The following is a 17075-nucleotide window of genomic DNA, read 5'->3' on the forward strand; positions in this document are numbered from 1 at the left end:
TCCGATGTTCGTGTCCAGTGGAGGTTACAGCCCGATGTTCGTGTCCAGTGGAGGTTACAGTCCGATGGTCGTGTCCAGTGGAGGTTACAGTCCGATGGCCGTGTCCAGTGGAGGTTACAGCCCGATGGCCGTTTCCAGTGGAGGTTACAGCCTGATGTTTGCTTCCAGTGGAGGTTACAGTCCAATGTTCGCATCCAGTGGAGGTTACAGCCCAATGCTCGCGTCCAGTGGAAGTTACAGCCCGATGTTCGTGTCCAGTGGAGGTTACAGTCCGATGTTCGTGTCCAGTAGAGGTTACAGTCCGATGTTCATGTCCAGTGGAGGTTACAGCCCGATGTTCGTGTCCAGTAGAGGTTACAGTCCCATGCTCGTGTCCAGTGGAGGTTACAGCCCAATGTTCGTGTCCAGTGGAGGTTACAGTCCGATGGCCGTGTCCAGTGGAGATTACAGTCCGATGGCCGTGTCCAGTGGAGGTTACACCCTGATGGCCGTGTCCAGTGGAGGTTACACCCTGATGGCCATGTCCAGTGGAGATTACAGTCCGATGGCCATGTCCAGTGGAGGTTACAGCCCGATGTTCGTGTCCAGTGGAGGTTACAGTCCAATGCTCGTGTCCAGTGGAGGTTACAGCCCAATGTTCGTGTCCAGTGGAGGTTACAGTCCGATGGTCGTGTCCAGTGGAGGTTACAGTCCGATGTTCGTGTCCAGTAGAGGTTACAGTCCCATGCTCGTGTCCAGTGGAGGTTACAGCCCAATGTTCGTGTCCAGTGGAGGTTACAGTCCGATGGCCGTGTCCAGTGGAGATTACAGTCCGATGGCCGTGTCCAGTGGAGGTTACACCCTGATGGCCGTGTCCAGTGGAGGTTACACCCTGATGGCCATGTCCAGTGGAGATTACAGTCCGATGGCCATGTCCAGTGGAGGTTACAGCCCGATGTTCGTGTCCAGTGGAGGTTACAGTCCAATGCTCGTGTCCAGTGGAGGTTACAGCCCAATGTTCGTGTCCAGTGGAGGTTACAGTCCGATGGTCGTGTCCAGTGGAGGTTACAGTCCGATGGCCGTGTCCAGTGGAGGTTACAGCCCGATGGTCGTGTCCAGTGGAGGTTACAGTCCGATGTTCGTGTCCAGTGGAGGTTACAGCCCGATGTTCGTGTCCAGTGGAGGTTACAGTCCGATGGTCGTGTCCAGTGGAGGTTACAGCCCGATGTTCGTGTCCAGTGGAGGTTACAGCCCGATGGCCGTTTCCAGTGGAGGTTACAGCCCAATGTTCGTGTCCAGTGGAGGTTACAGTCCGATGGTCGTGTCCAGTGGAGGTTACAGTCCGATGGCCGTGTCCAGTGGAGGTTACAGCCCGATGGTCGTGTCCAGTGGAGGTTACAGTCCGATGTTCGTGTCCAGTGGAGGTTACAGCCCGATGTTCGTGTCCAGTGGAGGTTACAGTCCGATGGTCGTGTCCAGTGGAGGTTACAGCCCGATGTTCGTGTCCAGTGGAGGTTACAGCCCGATGGCCGTTTCCAGTGGAGGTTACAGCCTGATGTTTGCGTCCAGTGGAGGTTACAGTCCAATGTTCGCGTCCAGTGGAGGTTACAGCCCAATGCTCGCGTCCAGTGGAAGTTACAGCCCGATGTTCGTGTCCAGTGGAGGTTACAGTCCGATGTTCGTGTCCAGTAGAGGTTACAGTCCGATGTTCGTGTCCAGTGGAGGTTACAGCCCGATGTTCGTGTCCAGTAGAGGTTACAGCCCGATGGTCGTGTCCAGTGGAGATTACAGCCCGATGGCCGTGTCCAGTAGAGGTTACAGTCCAATGCTCGTGTCCAGTGGAGGTTACAGCCCAATGTTCGTGTCCAGTGGAGGTTACAGTCCGATGGCCATGTCCAGTGGAGATTACAGCCCAATGCTCGCGTCCAGTGGAGGTTACAGTCCGATGTTCGTGTCCAGTGGAGATTACAGTCCAATGCTCGCGTCCAGTGGAGGTTACACCCCGATTCTTTCCCATTCTGACATGTCAGTCCATTGCCTCTTGTGCCACGGTGTGGCTACCTTCAAGTTGGAGAGGCAACGTCTTATATTCCATCTGGGTATCCTCCAACCTCACGGCATGAATATCAATTCCTCCTTCTGGTAAACAAATGTCCCCCCTCCTCCTCTATTCCCTACACTGCCCTCTTCCTTCCCTTTCTCCTATGGTCCCCTCTTGCCTACTATCAGATTAGTTTTTTGCCAGCCCTTTACCTTCCTCACCTACTTAGCTTCACCTATCACTTTCCAGATAGTTTCCTTCCTCTCCCCCAACATTTAGTTTTCTGGCACCTTCCCCCTTTCTTCTCATTCCAGAAAGGGTCAGAGCCTGAAATATCAACTATCTATTCATTTCCACGGAGGCTGCCTGAACTTCCTGTACTTCAAAAGGGCAACAATCATACCAGTGCCCAAGAACAGCAGGGTGAGCTGCCTTAATGACGACCATCCAGCAGCACTCACATCTATGGTGATGAAGTGCTTTGAGAGGTTGGTCATGGCCTGAAACAACTCCTGTCTCCACAGGAACCTGGACCCACTGCAATTTGCCTTTCGTCACAATAGGTCAATGGCAGACACAATCTCAATGGCTCTTCACACAGCCTTAGATCACCTGGACAGGGACTTTTGGTAAGATGGCGATAGTTCAGTCGCTTAACACTATCGCTCCGTTTCACTTCTTACCTCTGCACTCTTTACCTCCTTTTTTTCACTCCAGTCTGTAAAACTTTTTGCTCTCCTACCTGCCTGTGAATACACCTGTCCGACAATGGCGACAAAGTTCCCCAAATCTGGGGAAAAAAGAAGTCTCTACGACTGCGACTGTCTCTGGTTCTTCTGCCGATATTATCTCCATTTTGGAACAGCACCGACAAGAGATTGTATCTGAACTTGTCTGAATATAAGTCTTCATTCAGTTTGTTGGAGTCAAAATCGGATCAAATTAACGCCAGAGTGGAGGATCATGCCGAACGTCCCTCTCATCGTTAGTCAACTACCGAAGAATTAAAATGTTGTGTTCAGCAGCTGGAAGCCGTCTGTTGCAATCTGAGTGAGCATAACCCCAAGCTAACATCCAAAGTAACTGATCTCGAAGGTCGGAGCAGACGTCATAATCTACGAGTCCTCGGTCTGCCGGAGGCTATCGAGGGTGGATCTCCTGTTGAATAGTTTTTCTTCACTCTGTGAGAGTTGTGGGAAGGATATTCTTTCGACCCCACCCAAGTTAGACAGAGCTCACCGTACATTTCTGGTCAAGCCTGAGTAGGGCTCTAGGCCACGTCCGGTTATTCTGTGTTTTCATCGATATCAGGTGAGAAACCTTTTGATCATGGAAGCACGTCAGAGAGGAAAATTGGATTTCAGGGGCCATTTTATTTGTATCATTGAGGATTATGCTCCTCAAGTTCTAAAGCTGTGCACTGAGAATGAAGTTGTTTTACAATCATGGATTCAGGCCTTCTCTGCATTATCCAGCCCATCTCCGAATAACTCTTAGTATTGGATTAAAAAAATGGTTTAACTCAACCACAGAAGCTCAGAAATTTATAGAAAGTCTTCCTGCCGTTTCGACTCCATCAGACTCGGTCTGATTATTTAAAATGGCTGATAAGTACTTTAAATTTTTTTCTCCTTTCTGTTTTTTTTCTGTTTTCTTTTTAAATTACTGTTTTTTTGATAGTTCATCACAGGTAAACTACTCTGGATTATTATTTTGAATTTAGTTTAATACTTCTTGATGGAACTGTTTCTCTTTTCTTGATGTGTAATTTTAATTCGTAGTGCATAAGCTCTCTGGTTTTTGAATTGTTAGTTACGATGATGTTACAAAACTGGAAGCTGGATTTTGGGGTGCTTTTTTCTCTGAAGAGCTTGCTGCTGCTTTTTGGTAGCTTTCTTGTTCTGGGACTTGAGGGGGGAGGGGAGGGCTCCCTAGTGCCAACACCATACATTGAACCTTCAGTTATTCTTTGTTAATCAGGACATTCTTTTGTTCTGATTCTCTTGTCTTAGCTCTTGCCCCAGAGCTGTTATCTGAATGTTTGATCTTGTTTATGCCTACTACCCTTTATGCTTTTTTAAATGACAATGTTTAGCCCGTTGAATTACTACAGCACTATAAAACTAGTTTCTAATAGTTATCCATGTGGTGATTGCCCATCGTGTCTGCTGATGACAGGAAAGCTGTGCGGGAGAGCTTTTAAAGTGGAAAAGCCGTTGCACTGGGGCAGCTCCGCTCTCGATTGTGGAGGTCTGAGTCCAGCCGTACAAACTAGTGTCACATCTGGGGTCTTCCTTGGCTGCAGTGGATGATCATGATCTCTTCTGTGTCTTGTTATGCCCTTCACAGAGTGTTGCAAAGTCATCTTCCTGGCTGGTGGATCTCCTCTGCCCAGTCTGTTGGAGCAGACTTTGTGTGCTAGGACAGACATGTCCCTATCTCACCGAGGGATGAGGCCTGCAGCTTCCTTCAGCTGACTTAGACTGGCCGCTGCACATGCTACTTGGAGCCGCAGCTGAGAGCTGAGTGTCCAGTAGGGACAGATACTCTTAAATGGACATGACAAGCCACTTCACCAGAGGTGCTACCCCTCCCTGGACACCACAAATGCCCAATATATAGGGGCTTGTTTTTCTGATTGACTATAAATGAACACAGTCAGCACAGACATCTAGTGAAGAAAATGGACTGCCTTCAAACAATACTTTCGACAAGTATATCCTCCAAATCTTCATTTTCATTGTAACGTTCAAGATTATTGTAGATACCTTCAAATTCTTTGTAGTTCCTAACTTGGTGAAGCAGTGAACTCATAGCATTTTCATTTCTGGCTGTTTCTGGCATTTGCAAGTTTGAAACAAGTTTGAATGTTTGAAACTCAGTGAGCAAAACAGTTCCAAATTGTCTTACTGCTAATTTCTCACTAATTATCAGTTACAAAAATTACTGCCCTTTGTACACAAGCACATGCAACTGACTCTACTTAAAAACCCAGATTTTTCCTCTGCGTTTACCTCCAAAGCCGCAAGGCAGTAAATGTTTGAAATCCGAGTTTTCCTTCTCCTAGATGAACTGCCAACCGTGATTGATGAGCCAAGTCTGCCAAAAATTAGGGTTTTTATGGTGCCAGCAACCCAGCATTGCCCCCTCCTGGGGTAACCCAGGAGCTGGACTTGGTTGTCAGAGGGTATTGGAGATGCACAGCATTTGGAGAATTTAATAGGTAGTGGGAGCTTATCCGCATGACTGCCCCCAGCTATAATAACATTAAGGAACCATTACACAACACCCAATCAAGAATTGCCTTTTCCCTAATAGGCTAAAACATAAGCTGTGTCAGCAATTGTTCCTGGCCCATTTAAATTCTGCCTCTTTTACACTAAGGAGGTGCCAATCAATATCAGGGGACATGAAGTCACCAAAGCCGATAGACAGTGTGATTATCCCTTCTTGTTATGTCTGGATCAGAGGACAATCCCTCCATGTTGTCCTCCCTTACTGCAGCTGTCATATTATCCCTGATCAGCAATACCTCCTGTTTCATCCTCCTCCCTGTTCCTTTTGAAAGATCTAGAGCCAGGAAGAGGAAGCAGCCAAGTCTGTAATGGCCACAACATAGTAATTTCTTGCACTGATCCATGCTCCAAGTTCATCATCCTTGTTTTTACACAGCTTGCACTAAAGTGAACACATTTCAACCCGTGCAGCTGATGCCATCTCCACTGCTTGTCCAGAGGGCTCTCCATGCTCTGCGACTCTGTTAACATAGTACCCCAGCTGAGCACTATCACACATAGTTCAACCATCAACTGCTTTACTGTGCTTCAGCTAACAGAGATGAGTATTTTATATCTTCTTCGCTACCCTATTTACCTCAGCTGCCATCTTTACGGATGCCTGGACTTGTCCCTCCATTCCTTACCACTCGATAGGTCCGTACCGTTCAGGGTGTGTGCTCTCGTCTTAGTGGCTGTGCCAAAATATACCACATTACATTTCATTTCTCATTGCTCCACCTGTATCACTAATTCATCAATATAACCAAATACGATCTTATATTTTCATCAGTATTCTTGTTACAGTGAATTTGGTAAACACACCTGTTCCATTCAAATCCAAATGGTTACTTTATATAACAGATAGTATGGATCCCAGAATGAATAACATAGTGGTGTGGGGGATGGGGTGCTGCCCTCCCCCAGTTCCTGAGACACAGGGTGCTGCCCTCTCACAGTTCCAGAGACACAGGGTGCTGCCCTCTCCCAGTTCCTGAGACACAGGGTGCTGCCCTCTCCCAGTTCCTGAGACACAGGGTGCTGCCCTCTCCCAGTTCCAGAGACACAGGGTGCTGCCCTCTCCCAGTTCCTGAGACACAGGGTGCTGCCCTCTCACAGTTCCTGAGACACAGGGTGCTGCCCTCTCCCAGTTCCTGAGACACAGGGTGCTGCCCTCTCCCAGTTCCAGAGACACAGGGTGCTGCCCTCTCCCAGTTCCAGAGGCACAGGGTGCTGCCCTCTCCCAGTTCCAGAGACACAGGGTGCTGCCCTCTCCCAGTTCCAGAGACACAGGGTGCTGCCCTCTCCCAGTTCCAGAGACACAGGGTGCTGCCCTCTCCCAGTTCCAGAGACACAGGGTGCTGCCCTCTCACAGTTCCTGAGACACAGGGTGCTGCCCTCTCCCAGTTCCTGAGACAGAGGGTGCTGCCCTCTCCCAGTTCCAGAGACACAGGGTGCTGCCTTCTCACAGCTCCAGAGACACAGGGTGCTGCCTTCTCCCAGTTCCAGAGACACAGGGTGCTGCCCTCTCCCAGTTCCTGAGACACAGGGTGCTGCCCTCTCCCAGTTCCTGACACACAGGGTGCTGCCCTCTCCCAGTTCCAGAGACACAGGGTGCTGCCTTCTCACAGCTCCAGAGACACAGGGTGCTGCCTTCTCCCAGTTCCTGAGACACAGGGTGCTGCCCTCTCCCAGTTCCTGAGACACAGGGTGCTGCCTTCTCACAGCTCCAGAGACACAGGGTGCTGCCTTCTCCCAGTTCCAGAGACACAGGGTGCTGCCCTCTCCCAGTTCCAGAGACACAGGGTGCTGCCCTCTCCCATTTCCAGAGACACAGGGTGCTGCCCTCTCCCAGTTCCAGAGGCACAGGGTGCTGCCCTCTCCCAGTTCCAGAGACACAGGGTGCTGCCCTCTCCCAGTTCCAGAGGCACAGGGTGCTGCCCTCTCCCAGTTCCAGAGACACAGGGTGCTGCCCTCTCCCAGTTCCAGAGACACAGGGTGCTGCCCTCTCCCAGTTCCAGAGGCACAGGGTGCTGCCCTCTCCCAGTTCCAGAGACACAGGGTGCTGCCCTCTCCCAGTTCCAGAGACACAGGGTGCTGCCCTCTCCCAGTTCCTGAGACACAGGGTGCTGCCCTCTCCCAGTTCCAGAGACACAGGGTGCTGCCCTCTCCCAGTTCCAGAGACACAGGGTGCTGCCCTCTCCCAGTTCCAGAGACACAGGGTGCTGCCCTCTCCCAGTTCCTGAGACACAGGGTGCTGCCCTCTCCCAGCTCCAGAGACACAGGGTGCTGCCTTCTCCCATTTCCAGAGACACAGGGTGCTGCCCTCTCCCAGTTCCAGAGGCACAGGGTGCTGCCCTCTCCCAGTTCCAGAGACACAGGGTGCTGCCCTCTCCCAGTTCCAGAGGCACAGGGTGCTGCCCTCTCCCAGTTCCAGAGACACAGGGTGCTGCCCTCTCCCAGTTCCAGAGACACAGGGTGCTCCCCTCTCCCAGTTCCAGAGAGACAGGTTCAATCCTGTCCACCAGTGCCATCCATTTGACCATGTGTATATTTTCTGAGACCTCCAGTTCCTTCTCACATTCTAAAATACCTCCTAAATTGCCCCTGATGAGTGGGTGCATGGTAGAATTTGGTGGAAGTTGATGGGAAAGTGGGGTGAATAACAGGATCTGTGCAGAGGTGCTTGATGGACAGCTTGAACCAGATGTGCTGACTCCACGCAGGAATGACCCCGAAGACAATCACAAACAATTCCCACCATCATCCTCTGCCCCCTATTAACAAGCAACTCAGATTAAAGTTCCCCATTTGTCCTGTATCTCAAAGGTATATTAGCATATGGGCCAATGTCAAAGACCTTCCTGAGGTACACGGACACTACTCTAACCCCACTGCAACTCTGGCACATTGTCATCCGTGCTCATTGTAAGAACAATTAACCATGTCTATGAAGTAATTAACTCAATCAGCAACACACAGACAATCCTTTGGTGAAACACTCCAATGAAACACACTGACAGTTGGAAGCCTAAAATCAGAATGAAAAATGCTGTTAATAGGGGTACAGAGAAAACATTCTTTGGGCCTTATATCTGAACAATTTCAGTTTTGTTCCTTTTTGAAAATCAGTTTGCAAAGCTTTTTTTTTCTAAAGGTAGAAGACTGATGCCCTCTGACTTTAATGTGAAGGCGAGATAATTTTATAACTCACCCATAGATTTGACATCTCCTGGTGGCTTCCAAGAAAAGGTCGAGCAAAATCCTTGGTGGAAGTCTTGCTCTGGGAGTGTGCCAGTTCTGACTCAGAGTCAGTGAAGCCACTCCCAGATTTCCTCCTCTTTATCACCTGCAACAAATGGAAGGAAATGCATTGTACCTCTCAATATATACACTGCAATAATAACCATAAAACTATAAGATATAGAAGTGGAATTAGGGCACTTGGCTCTACTAGTCTAGTCCACCATTTCATCATAGCTGTTCCATTTTGTCCTTCAGTCCCAACTTCCTGCCTTCTCACCAAATCCCTTTATGCCCTAATTAATCAATCTATCAACGTCAGCCTTAAAAATACCCAATGTCGTGGCCTCCACAGCGATCTGTGGCAATGAATTCCACAGTTTCACCACTCTCTGGCAAAAGGAGCTTATCCTCATCTTGTTCTGAAGGATGCCCCTATATTCATAGGCTTTTTCCTCTGGTCTTACAATCTCCCACCATAGGAAACATCCCCTCCACATCCACTACATTGAGGCCTTTCAACATTCAATAGGTATCAATGAGGTCACCCCTTATTCTTTGAGATCCCAGTGAATTCAGGCCCAGACCCATCAAACACTCTTCATATGACAAGCCTTTCAATCCTGGAATCATTTTTGTAAACTTCCTTTGAACCATCTTCGATGTCACCACATTCTTTCTTAAATAAAGGGCTGAAAATTGCACACGATACTTCAAGTGAGGCTTCACCAGTGTTTTATAAAGCCTCAACATTACATTGCATTACATTACATCCTGGCTTTTATAATATATATTCTACACCTTTTGAAATGAATGCTAACATTGCTTTTGACTTCCTCACCACGGACTCAACCTGCAAATTAACCACAAGGAATTCCAAGTCCCATTACGTCTCAGTTTTTTTGTATTTTCTCTCTAATTAGAAAATAGTCAACCCTTTCATTTCTTTGACCAAAGTGCATGGCAATACACTTCTGACACTGTATTTCATCTGCAACTTCTTTGCCCAATCTCTCAATCTGTCTAATTCCTTCTGTAGCCCCTCTACTTCATCAAAACTGCCTGCCCCTCACCTATATTTGAATTGTCCACAAACTTTGCCACAAAGTCATCAATTCTGTCATCTAGGTCATTGACATATAACGTAAAAAGAAGAGGTTCCAACACAGATGTTTGTGGAACACTGCTAGTCATCAGCAGCCAACCAGAAAAGGCTTCCTTTATTACGAAAGGTTCAAAAAACTAGGTAATGATAGATATCTAGAAGATCATAAGGCTAGCAGGATGGAGACTAAGAAGGAAATTAGAAGAGCCAGTAGGGGCCATGAGAAGGCCTTGGTGGACAGGACAAAAGAAAACCCCAAGGCATTCTACAAGTATGTGAAGAGCAAGAGGATAAGACGTGAGAGAATAAGACCAATCAAGTGTGACAGTGGAAAAGTGTGCGTGGAACCGGAGAAAATAGCAGAGATACTTAATGAGTACTTTGCTTCAGTATTCATGACAGAAAAGGATTGTGGTGGTTATAGGGATGACTTACAACGGACTACAAAGTTTGAACATGTAGACATTAAGAAAAAGGATGTGCTGGAGCTTTTGGAAAGCATCAAGTTGGATAAGTCACTGGGACCAGATGAGATGTACCCCAGGCTACTGTGGGAGGCGAGGGAGGAGATTGCTGAGCCTCTAGTGATGATCTTTGCATCATCAATAGGACGGGAGAGGTTCCAGAGGTTTGGAGGGTTGTGAATGCTGTTCCTTTATTCAAGAAAGGGAGTAGAGATAGCTCTGGAAATTATAGACCATTGAGTCTTACTCCAGTGGATCATAAGTTGATGGAGAAGATCCTGAGAGTCAGGATTTATGAACATTTGGTGAGACATAATATGATTAGGAATAGTCAGCATGGCTTTGTCAAAGGCGAGTCGTGCCTTATGAGCCTGATTGAATGTTTGAGGATGTGACTAACCACATTGACGAAGGTAGAGCCGTAGATGTAGTGTATATGGATTTCAGCAAGGCACTTGATAAGGTGCCCCATGCAAGGCTTATTGAGAAAGTAAAGAAGCATGGGATCCAAGGGGGCATTGCTTTGTGGATCCAGAACTGGCTTGCCCACAGAAGGCAAAGAGTGGTTGTTAGATGGGTTATATTCTGCATGGAGGTTGGTGACCAGTGGTGTTCCTCAGGGATCCATTCTGGGACCCTACTCTTTGTGATAGGTTAGTAAATTTGCTGATGACACAAAGGTTGGAGGTGTTGTGGATAGTGTGGAGGGCTGTCAGAGGTTACAGCGGGACATTGATAGGATGCAAAACTGGGCTGAGAAGTGGCAGATGGAGTTCAACCCAGATAAATGTGAGGTGGTTCATTTTGGTAGGTCAAATATGATGACAGAATATAGTATTAATGGTAAGACTCTTGGCAGTGTGGAGGATCAGAGGGATCTTGAGGTCTGAGTCCATAAGACACTCAAAGCTGCTGCGCAGGTTGACTCTGTGGTTAAGAAAGCATACGGTGCATGGGCCTTCATCATTCATGGGATTGAGTTTAGGAGCCAAGTGGTAATGTTTCAGCTATATAGGACCCTGATCAGACCCCACTTGGAGCACTGTGCTCAGTTCTGGTCACCTCATTACAGGAAGGATATGGAAACCATAGAAAGGGTGCAGAGGAGATTTACAAGGATGTTGCCTGGATTGGGGAGCATGCCTTATCAGAATAGGTTGAATGAACTTGGCCTTTTCTCCTTGGAGCTACGGAGGATGAGAGGTGACCTGACAGAGGTGTATAAGATGATGAGGGGTATTGATCGTGTGGATAGTCAGAGGCTTTTTCCCAGGGCTGAAATGGCTAGCATGAGAAGGCACAGTTTTAAGTCAGTACAGAGGAGATGTCAGGGGTAACATTTTATGCAGAGAATGGTGAGTGCACAGAATGGGCTGCTGGCGACGGTGGTGGAGGCGAATACAATAGAGTCTTTTAAGAGAGACATGCGGAGGTATATACAGCCCAAAAAAATAGAGGGCTATGGGTAACCCTAGGTAATCTCTAAGGTAAGGACGTGTTCAGCACAACTTTGTGGTCTGAAGGGCCTGCATTGTGCTGTAGGTTTTCTATGTTTCTAAATACCCCGAATGCTTATCCGTGACATCGACTCCAACATCTTCCCAACCACTGAAGCCAGACTAACTGGGCTAGAATTTCCTTTCACCTGCTTCTCTCCCTTCTTGAAGAGTGCAGTGACATTTGCAATTTTGCATTCCTCCGGAACCATGCCAGAATCAATTTCTCCTTGGAAGATCATTAATGTGTTTAAGCTAAGTAGTGGGGGGAGGGGATGAACTGGAAATGTAAGGATGGAGTTAAAGGGAAAGTGAAAATAAGAAAAGTTAAAAAGGACAACAGAATCAATGGAGTAGAAAGCTCAAGAAGAGATCATACAGTATGGCCAAGTGAAATAGGAATTGATATGAAAGGAGAGGGGAGTAACGAATTAAAAGTATTATATATGAATGCATGAAGTATAAGGAATAAAGTAGATGAGCTTGAGGCTCAGTTGGAAATTGGCAAGTACGATGTTGTGGGAATAACAGAGACATGGATGGCTTCAAGCGGACAGGACCTGAGAAATGAATATTCAAGGATATACATCTTATCAAAGGGACAGACTGACTGGCAGAGGGAGTGGGGTGGCTCTGTTGGTGAGGAATGATATTCGGTCCCTTGCGAGGGGGGCATAGAATCTGGGGATGTAGAGTCAGTATGGATAGAACTGAGAAATTCTAAGGGTAGAAAGACCCTAATGGGAGTTATCTACAGGCCCCCAAACAGCAGTCTGGATGTAGGGTGTAAGTTGAATGAAGAGTTAAAATTGGCATGTTGCAAAGGTAATGATACAGTTGTCATGGGGGATTTCAACATGCAGGTAGACTGGGAGAATCAGAATGGTACTGGACCCCAAGAAAGGGAGTTTGTGGAGTGCCTCCGAGATGGATTCTTAGAACAGCTTGTACTGGAGCCCACCAGGGAGAAGGCAATTCTAGATTTATTGTGCAATGAACTGGATTTGATCAGGGACCTCGAGGTAAAGGAACCATTAGGAGGTAGTGACCATAATATGATGTTTTAAGCTACAATTTGAGAAGGAGAAGGGAAAATCGGATGTGTCAGTATTACAGTTGAACAAAGGGAACTATGGAGCTATGAGGGAGGAGCTGGCCAAAGTTCAATGGAACAATACCCTAGCAGGGAAGACAGTGGAACAAAAATGGCAGGTATTTCTGGGAATAATGCAGAAGGTGCAGGATCAGTTCATTCCAAAGAGGAAGAAAGATCCTAAGGGGAGTAAGGGGTGGCCGTGGCTGACAAGGGAAGTAAAGGGCAGTATAAAAATAAAAGAGAAGCATAACATAGCAAAGATGAGTGGGAAACCGGAGGACTGGGAAGCTTTTAAAGAGCAACAGAAGATAACAAAAAAGGCAAAATGCCAAGAAAAAATGAGGTATGAAGGTAAACTAACCAAGAATATAAAGGACAATAGTAAAAGCTTCTTTAGGTATGTGAATAGCAAAAAAATAGTTAAGACTAAAATTGGGCCATTGAAGACAGAAACAGGTGAATTTATTATGGGGAACAAGGAAATGGCAGATGAGTTGAACAGGTACTTTGGATCTATCTTCACTGGGGAAGACACAAACAATCTCCCAGATGTAATAGTGGCCAAAGGAGCTAGGGTAAAGGATGAACTGAAGGAAACTTATATTAGGCAAGAAACGGTGTTGGATAGACTGTTGAGTCTGAAGGCTGATAAGTCCCCGGGACCTGATGATCTGCATCCCAGGGTACTTAAAGAGGTGGCTCTAGAAATCGCGGACGCATTGGTAATCATTTTCCAATGTTCTATAGATTCAGGAACAGTTCCTGCTGATTGGTGGGTGGCAAATGTTGTCCCACTTTTCAGGAAAGGAGGGAGAGAGAAAACAGGGAATTATAGACCGGTTAGCCTGACGTCAGTGGTGGGAAAGATGCTGGAGTTAATTATAAAAGAGGAAATTATGACACATTTGGATAGCAGTAGAAGGATCAGCCCGAGTCAGCATGGATTTATGAAGGGAAAATCATGCTTGACTAATCTTCTGGAGTTTTTTTGAGGATGTAACTATGAAAATGGACAAGGGAGAGCCAGTGGATGTAGTGTACCTGGACTTCCAGAAAGCTTTTGATAAAGTCCCACAGAGGAGATTAGTGGGCAAAATTAGGGCACATGGTATTGGGGGCATAGTACTGACATGGATTGAAAATTGGCTGGCTGACAGGAAACATAGAGTAGTGATTAACGGGTCCCTTTCGGAATGGCAGGCTGTGACCAATGGGGTACCGCAAGGTTCGGTGCTGGGACCGCAGCTGTTTACAATATACATTAATGATTTAGATGAAGGGATTAAAAGTAACATTAGCAAATTTGCTGATGACACAAAGCTGGGTGGCAGTGTGAAATGTCAGGAGGATGTTATGAGAATGCAGGGTGAATTGGACAGGTTGGGTGAGTGGGCAAATGTATGGCAGATGCAGTTTAATGTGGATAAATGTGAGGTTATCCACTTTGGTGGCAAGAACAGGAATGCAGATTACTATATAAATGGAGTCAAGTTAGGAAAAGGGGAAGTACAACGAGATCTAGGTGTTCTTGTACATCAGTCAATGAAAGCAAACATGCAGGTACAGCAGGCAGTGAAGAAAGCTAATGACATGCTGGCTTTTATAAAAAGAGGAATTGAGTATAGGAGTAAGGAGGTCCTTCTGCAGCTGTACAGGGCCCTGGTGAGACCCCACCCGGAGTATTGTGTGCAGTTTTGGTCTCCAAATTTGAGGAAGGACATTCTTGCTATTGAGGGAGTGCAGCATAGGTTCACGAGGTTAATTCCCGGAATGGTGAGACTGTCATATGTTGAAAGATTGGAGCGACTGGGCATGTAGACGCTGGAATTTAGAAGGATGAGAGGGGATCTGATTGAAACACATAAGATTATTAAGGGATTGGACACGCTGGAGGCAGGAAGCATGTTCCCGCTGATGGGTGAGTCCAGAACTAGAGGCCACAGTTTAAGAATAAGGGGTAGGCCATTTAGAACAGAGATGCGGAAAAACTTTTTCACCCAGAGAGTGGTGGATATGTGGAATGCTCTGCCCCAGAAGGCAGTGGAGGTCAAGTCTCTGGATGCATTCAAGTGAGAGTTAGATAGAGCTCTTATAGATAGCGGGGTCAAGGGATATGGGGAGAGAGCAGGAACGGGGTTCTGATTGTGTATGATCAGCCATGATCACAGTGAATGATGGTGCTGGCCAGAAGGGCCGAATGGCCTACTCCTACACCTACTGTCTATTGTCTATTGCCTCCCCAATCTCTTCAGCCACCTATTTCAGAATCCTGGGTTGCATACCATTTGTTCCAGATGACTTACCTACCTTCAGACCTTTCAGTTTCCCAAGATCCTTCTTCCTAATAATGGCAACTTCACACATTTCTGTTCTTTGATACTCTTAAATTTCCAGCATACTACTCTTGTCTTCAACAGTGGAGATTGATGCAAAATACTTCTTCAGCTCATCTACCAGTTCCTTGTCCCCCAATACTACCTCTCCAGCATCAATTTTCAATGGTCTGATATCTACTCTTGCTTCTCCTTTACACTTTATGTCTCTGAAGAAACTTTTGGCATCCTCTTTAATATCATTGGCTAGCTTTCCCTCACATTATATCTTTTCCTTCTTATTGACTTTTTTGTTGCCTTCTGTTGGTTTTAAAAAGTTTTCCAATCCTCTAACTTCTCACTAACTTTTGCTCTGTTATATGACCTCTCTTTGGCTTTTATGTTGGCTTTGACTTCTCTCACCAGCCACAGTTGTGTCATCTTGCCTTTGAAATACTTCTTCCTCTTTGCCCATGCCTTTCCGAATGCTTCAAAAAAGCCCAGTCATTGCTACTCTGCCATCATTCTTTTCCAATAAAATTTGGACATTTCTCATGCATCTGTAATTCCCTTTACTCTACTGTAATAATGATATACCTGACTTCAGCTTCTTCTTCTCAAATTCCAGTTCACTGTGCAACATCGAACCCAGAATTACTGATCCTCTTGTGGGCTCAACTATGAGTTGCTCTAAAATGCCATTTTGTTCATATTTGAAAAATTCTCCCTCTTGGGATCCAGCACTAAACTGATCTTCCCAATCTGCTTGCACATTGAAATCCCCCATAACTACTGTAACACTACCCTTTTGGCATGTGTTTTCTGTCTCCCATGGTAATTTGTAGACCACATCTTTACTCCTGTATGGGGGTGATCTGTATACAACTCCCATCAGGGTCTTTTCACCCTTGCAGTTCCTTAGCTCTACCAAAAACCGTTCGATAGGTTTTCTCGGGGGAATAGGTGGTGGCATCAAATTTACTAAGAGATGAACAACTTGGCCATTGTAATATTCTGTGAGCAGGTTTTGCCGTCAAGTAATGATAACTGTGTATCCACTTCTCTTCTTTCTAGAACATAGAACACCATACAGGCTCTTCAGCCCATCATGTTGCACCAATCTTTTAAACTACTCAAAACTAATCCAACTCCTCCCTCCTACAAAGCATCCATTTTTCATTCATCCACGTGCCGATGGAAGAGTTTCTTCCAAGTACCTCATGTACCTGCCTCTGCCACCATCCACCAGGCATCCACCGCTCCCTGTGTAAAAACCCCTCTACACTTCCTCCAATCACCTTAAAATTATGCCTCTTCATATATCCTTTTCATCCCTGTGAAAACATCTCTGACTGCCCACTCAATCTGCACATCTTATCTGCTTGTATGCTTCCAGTAAGTCATCTCTCATCCTCCTTCACTCCATGGAGAGAAGTCCCACCTTGCTCAGCCTTTACTCATGAGGCATGCTCTCTAATACAGGCAGCATCCTTGTAAATCTTCTCCATACCCTTCTAATGATTTTTAAATGAGACGATCAGAACTGAACACAATATTCCAAGTCTGGTTTAACCAGAATTTTATAGAGCTGTAACATTAGCTCATGGCTCTTGAATTCAATCCCCTAATTAATGAAGGCACAACATGTGTTTTTAACCACTTGTGTGGCAACTTTGAAGGATCTATGGAAGTGGAGCCCAAGATCCCTCTGTTGCTCCACACTGCTAAGAATCTTGCCTTGTAAGAACTGCTGGATTCTGCCTTCATATTTGATTTCCCATGACTCCTGACTTGGTGAATGAACCGACCATGAGAAACATGTGAAAAGTCTTCCTAAAGTCCATACATTCCCCATCCACTGCACCACCTTCAACAACTGGGTTTGCACTCAGGCTCATGAGGTATTACCTACCCCTCATAAACCCATGCTGACTATGCCTAACCATCTTGCAAATCCTCTCCAATAATTTGCCTAGTACTGATGTAAGACTTACTGGTCTATGATTTTCAGGGTTATCCCTATTCCCTATCTTTAACAAAGGAATTACATTTGCCACCCTCTAA

At 46.3% G+C, this 17075-nt stretch overlaps 1 protein-coding gene across 1 annotated transcript in view; it reads right to left on the reverse strand.

Annotated features, from left to right (window-relative positions):
• LOC132378624 (rab effector MyRIP-like) overlaps positions 1–17075 on the reverse strand; it is a 561180-nt gene that overhangs the window by 86777 nt on the left and 457328 nt on the right. Inside the window, exon 8 of the mRNA XM_059945729.1 lies at positions 8510–8644. Coding sequence (XP_059801712.1) covers positions 8510–8644 — 135 coding nt within the window. The remainder of the gene's footprint in view (positions 1–8509; positions 8645–17075) is intronic.

Source organism: Hypanus sabinus, chromosome 20 (assembly GCF_030144855.1).
Source record: "Hypanus sabinus isolate sHypSab1 chromosome 20, sHypSab1.hap1, whole genome shotgun sequence".
Classification (NCBI taxonomy): Eukaryota; Metazoa; Chordata; class Chondrichthyes; order Myliobatiformes; family Dasyatidae; genus Hypanus; species Hypanus sabinus.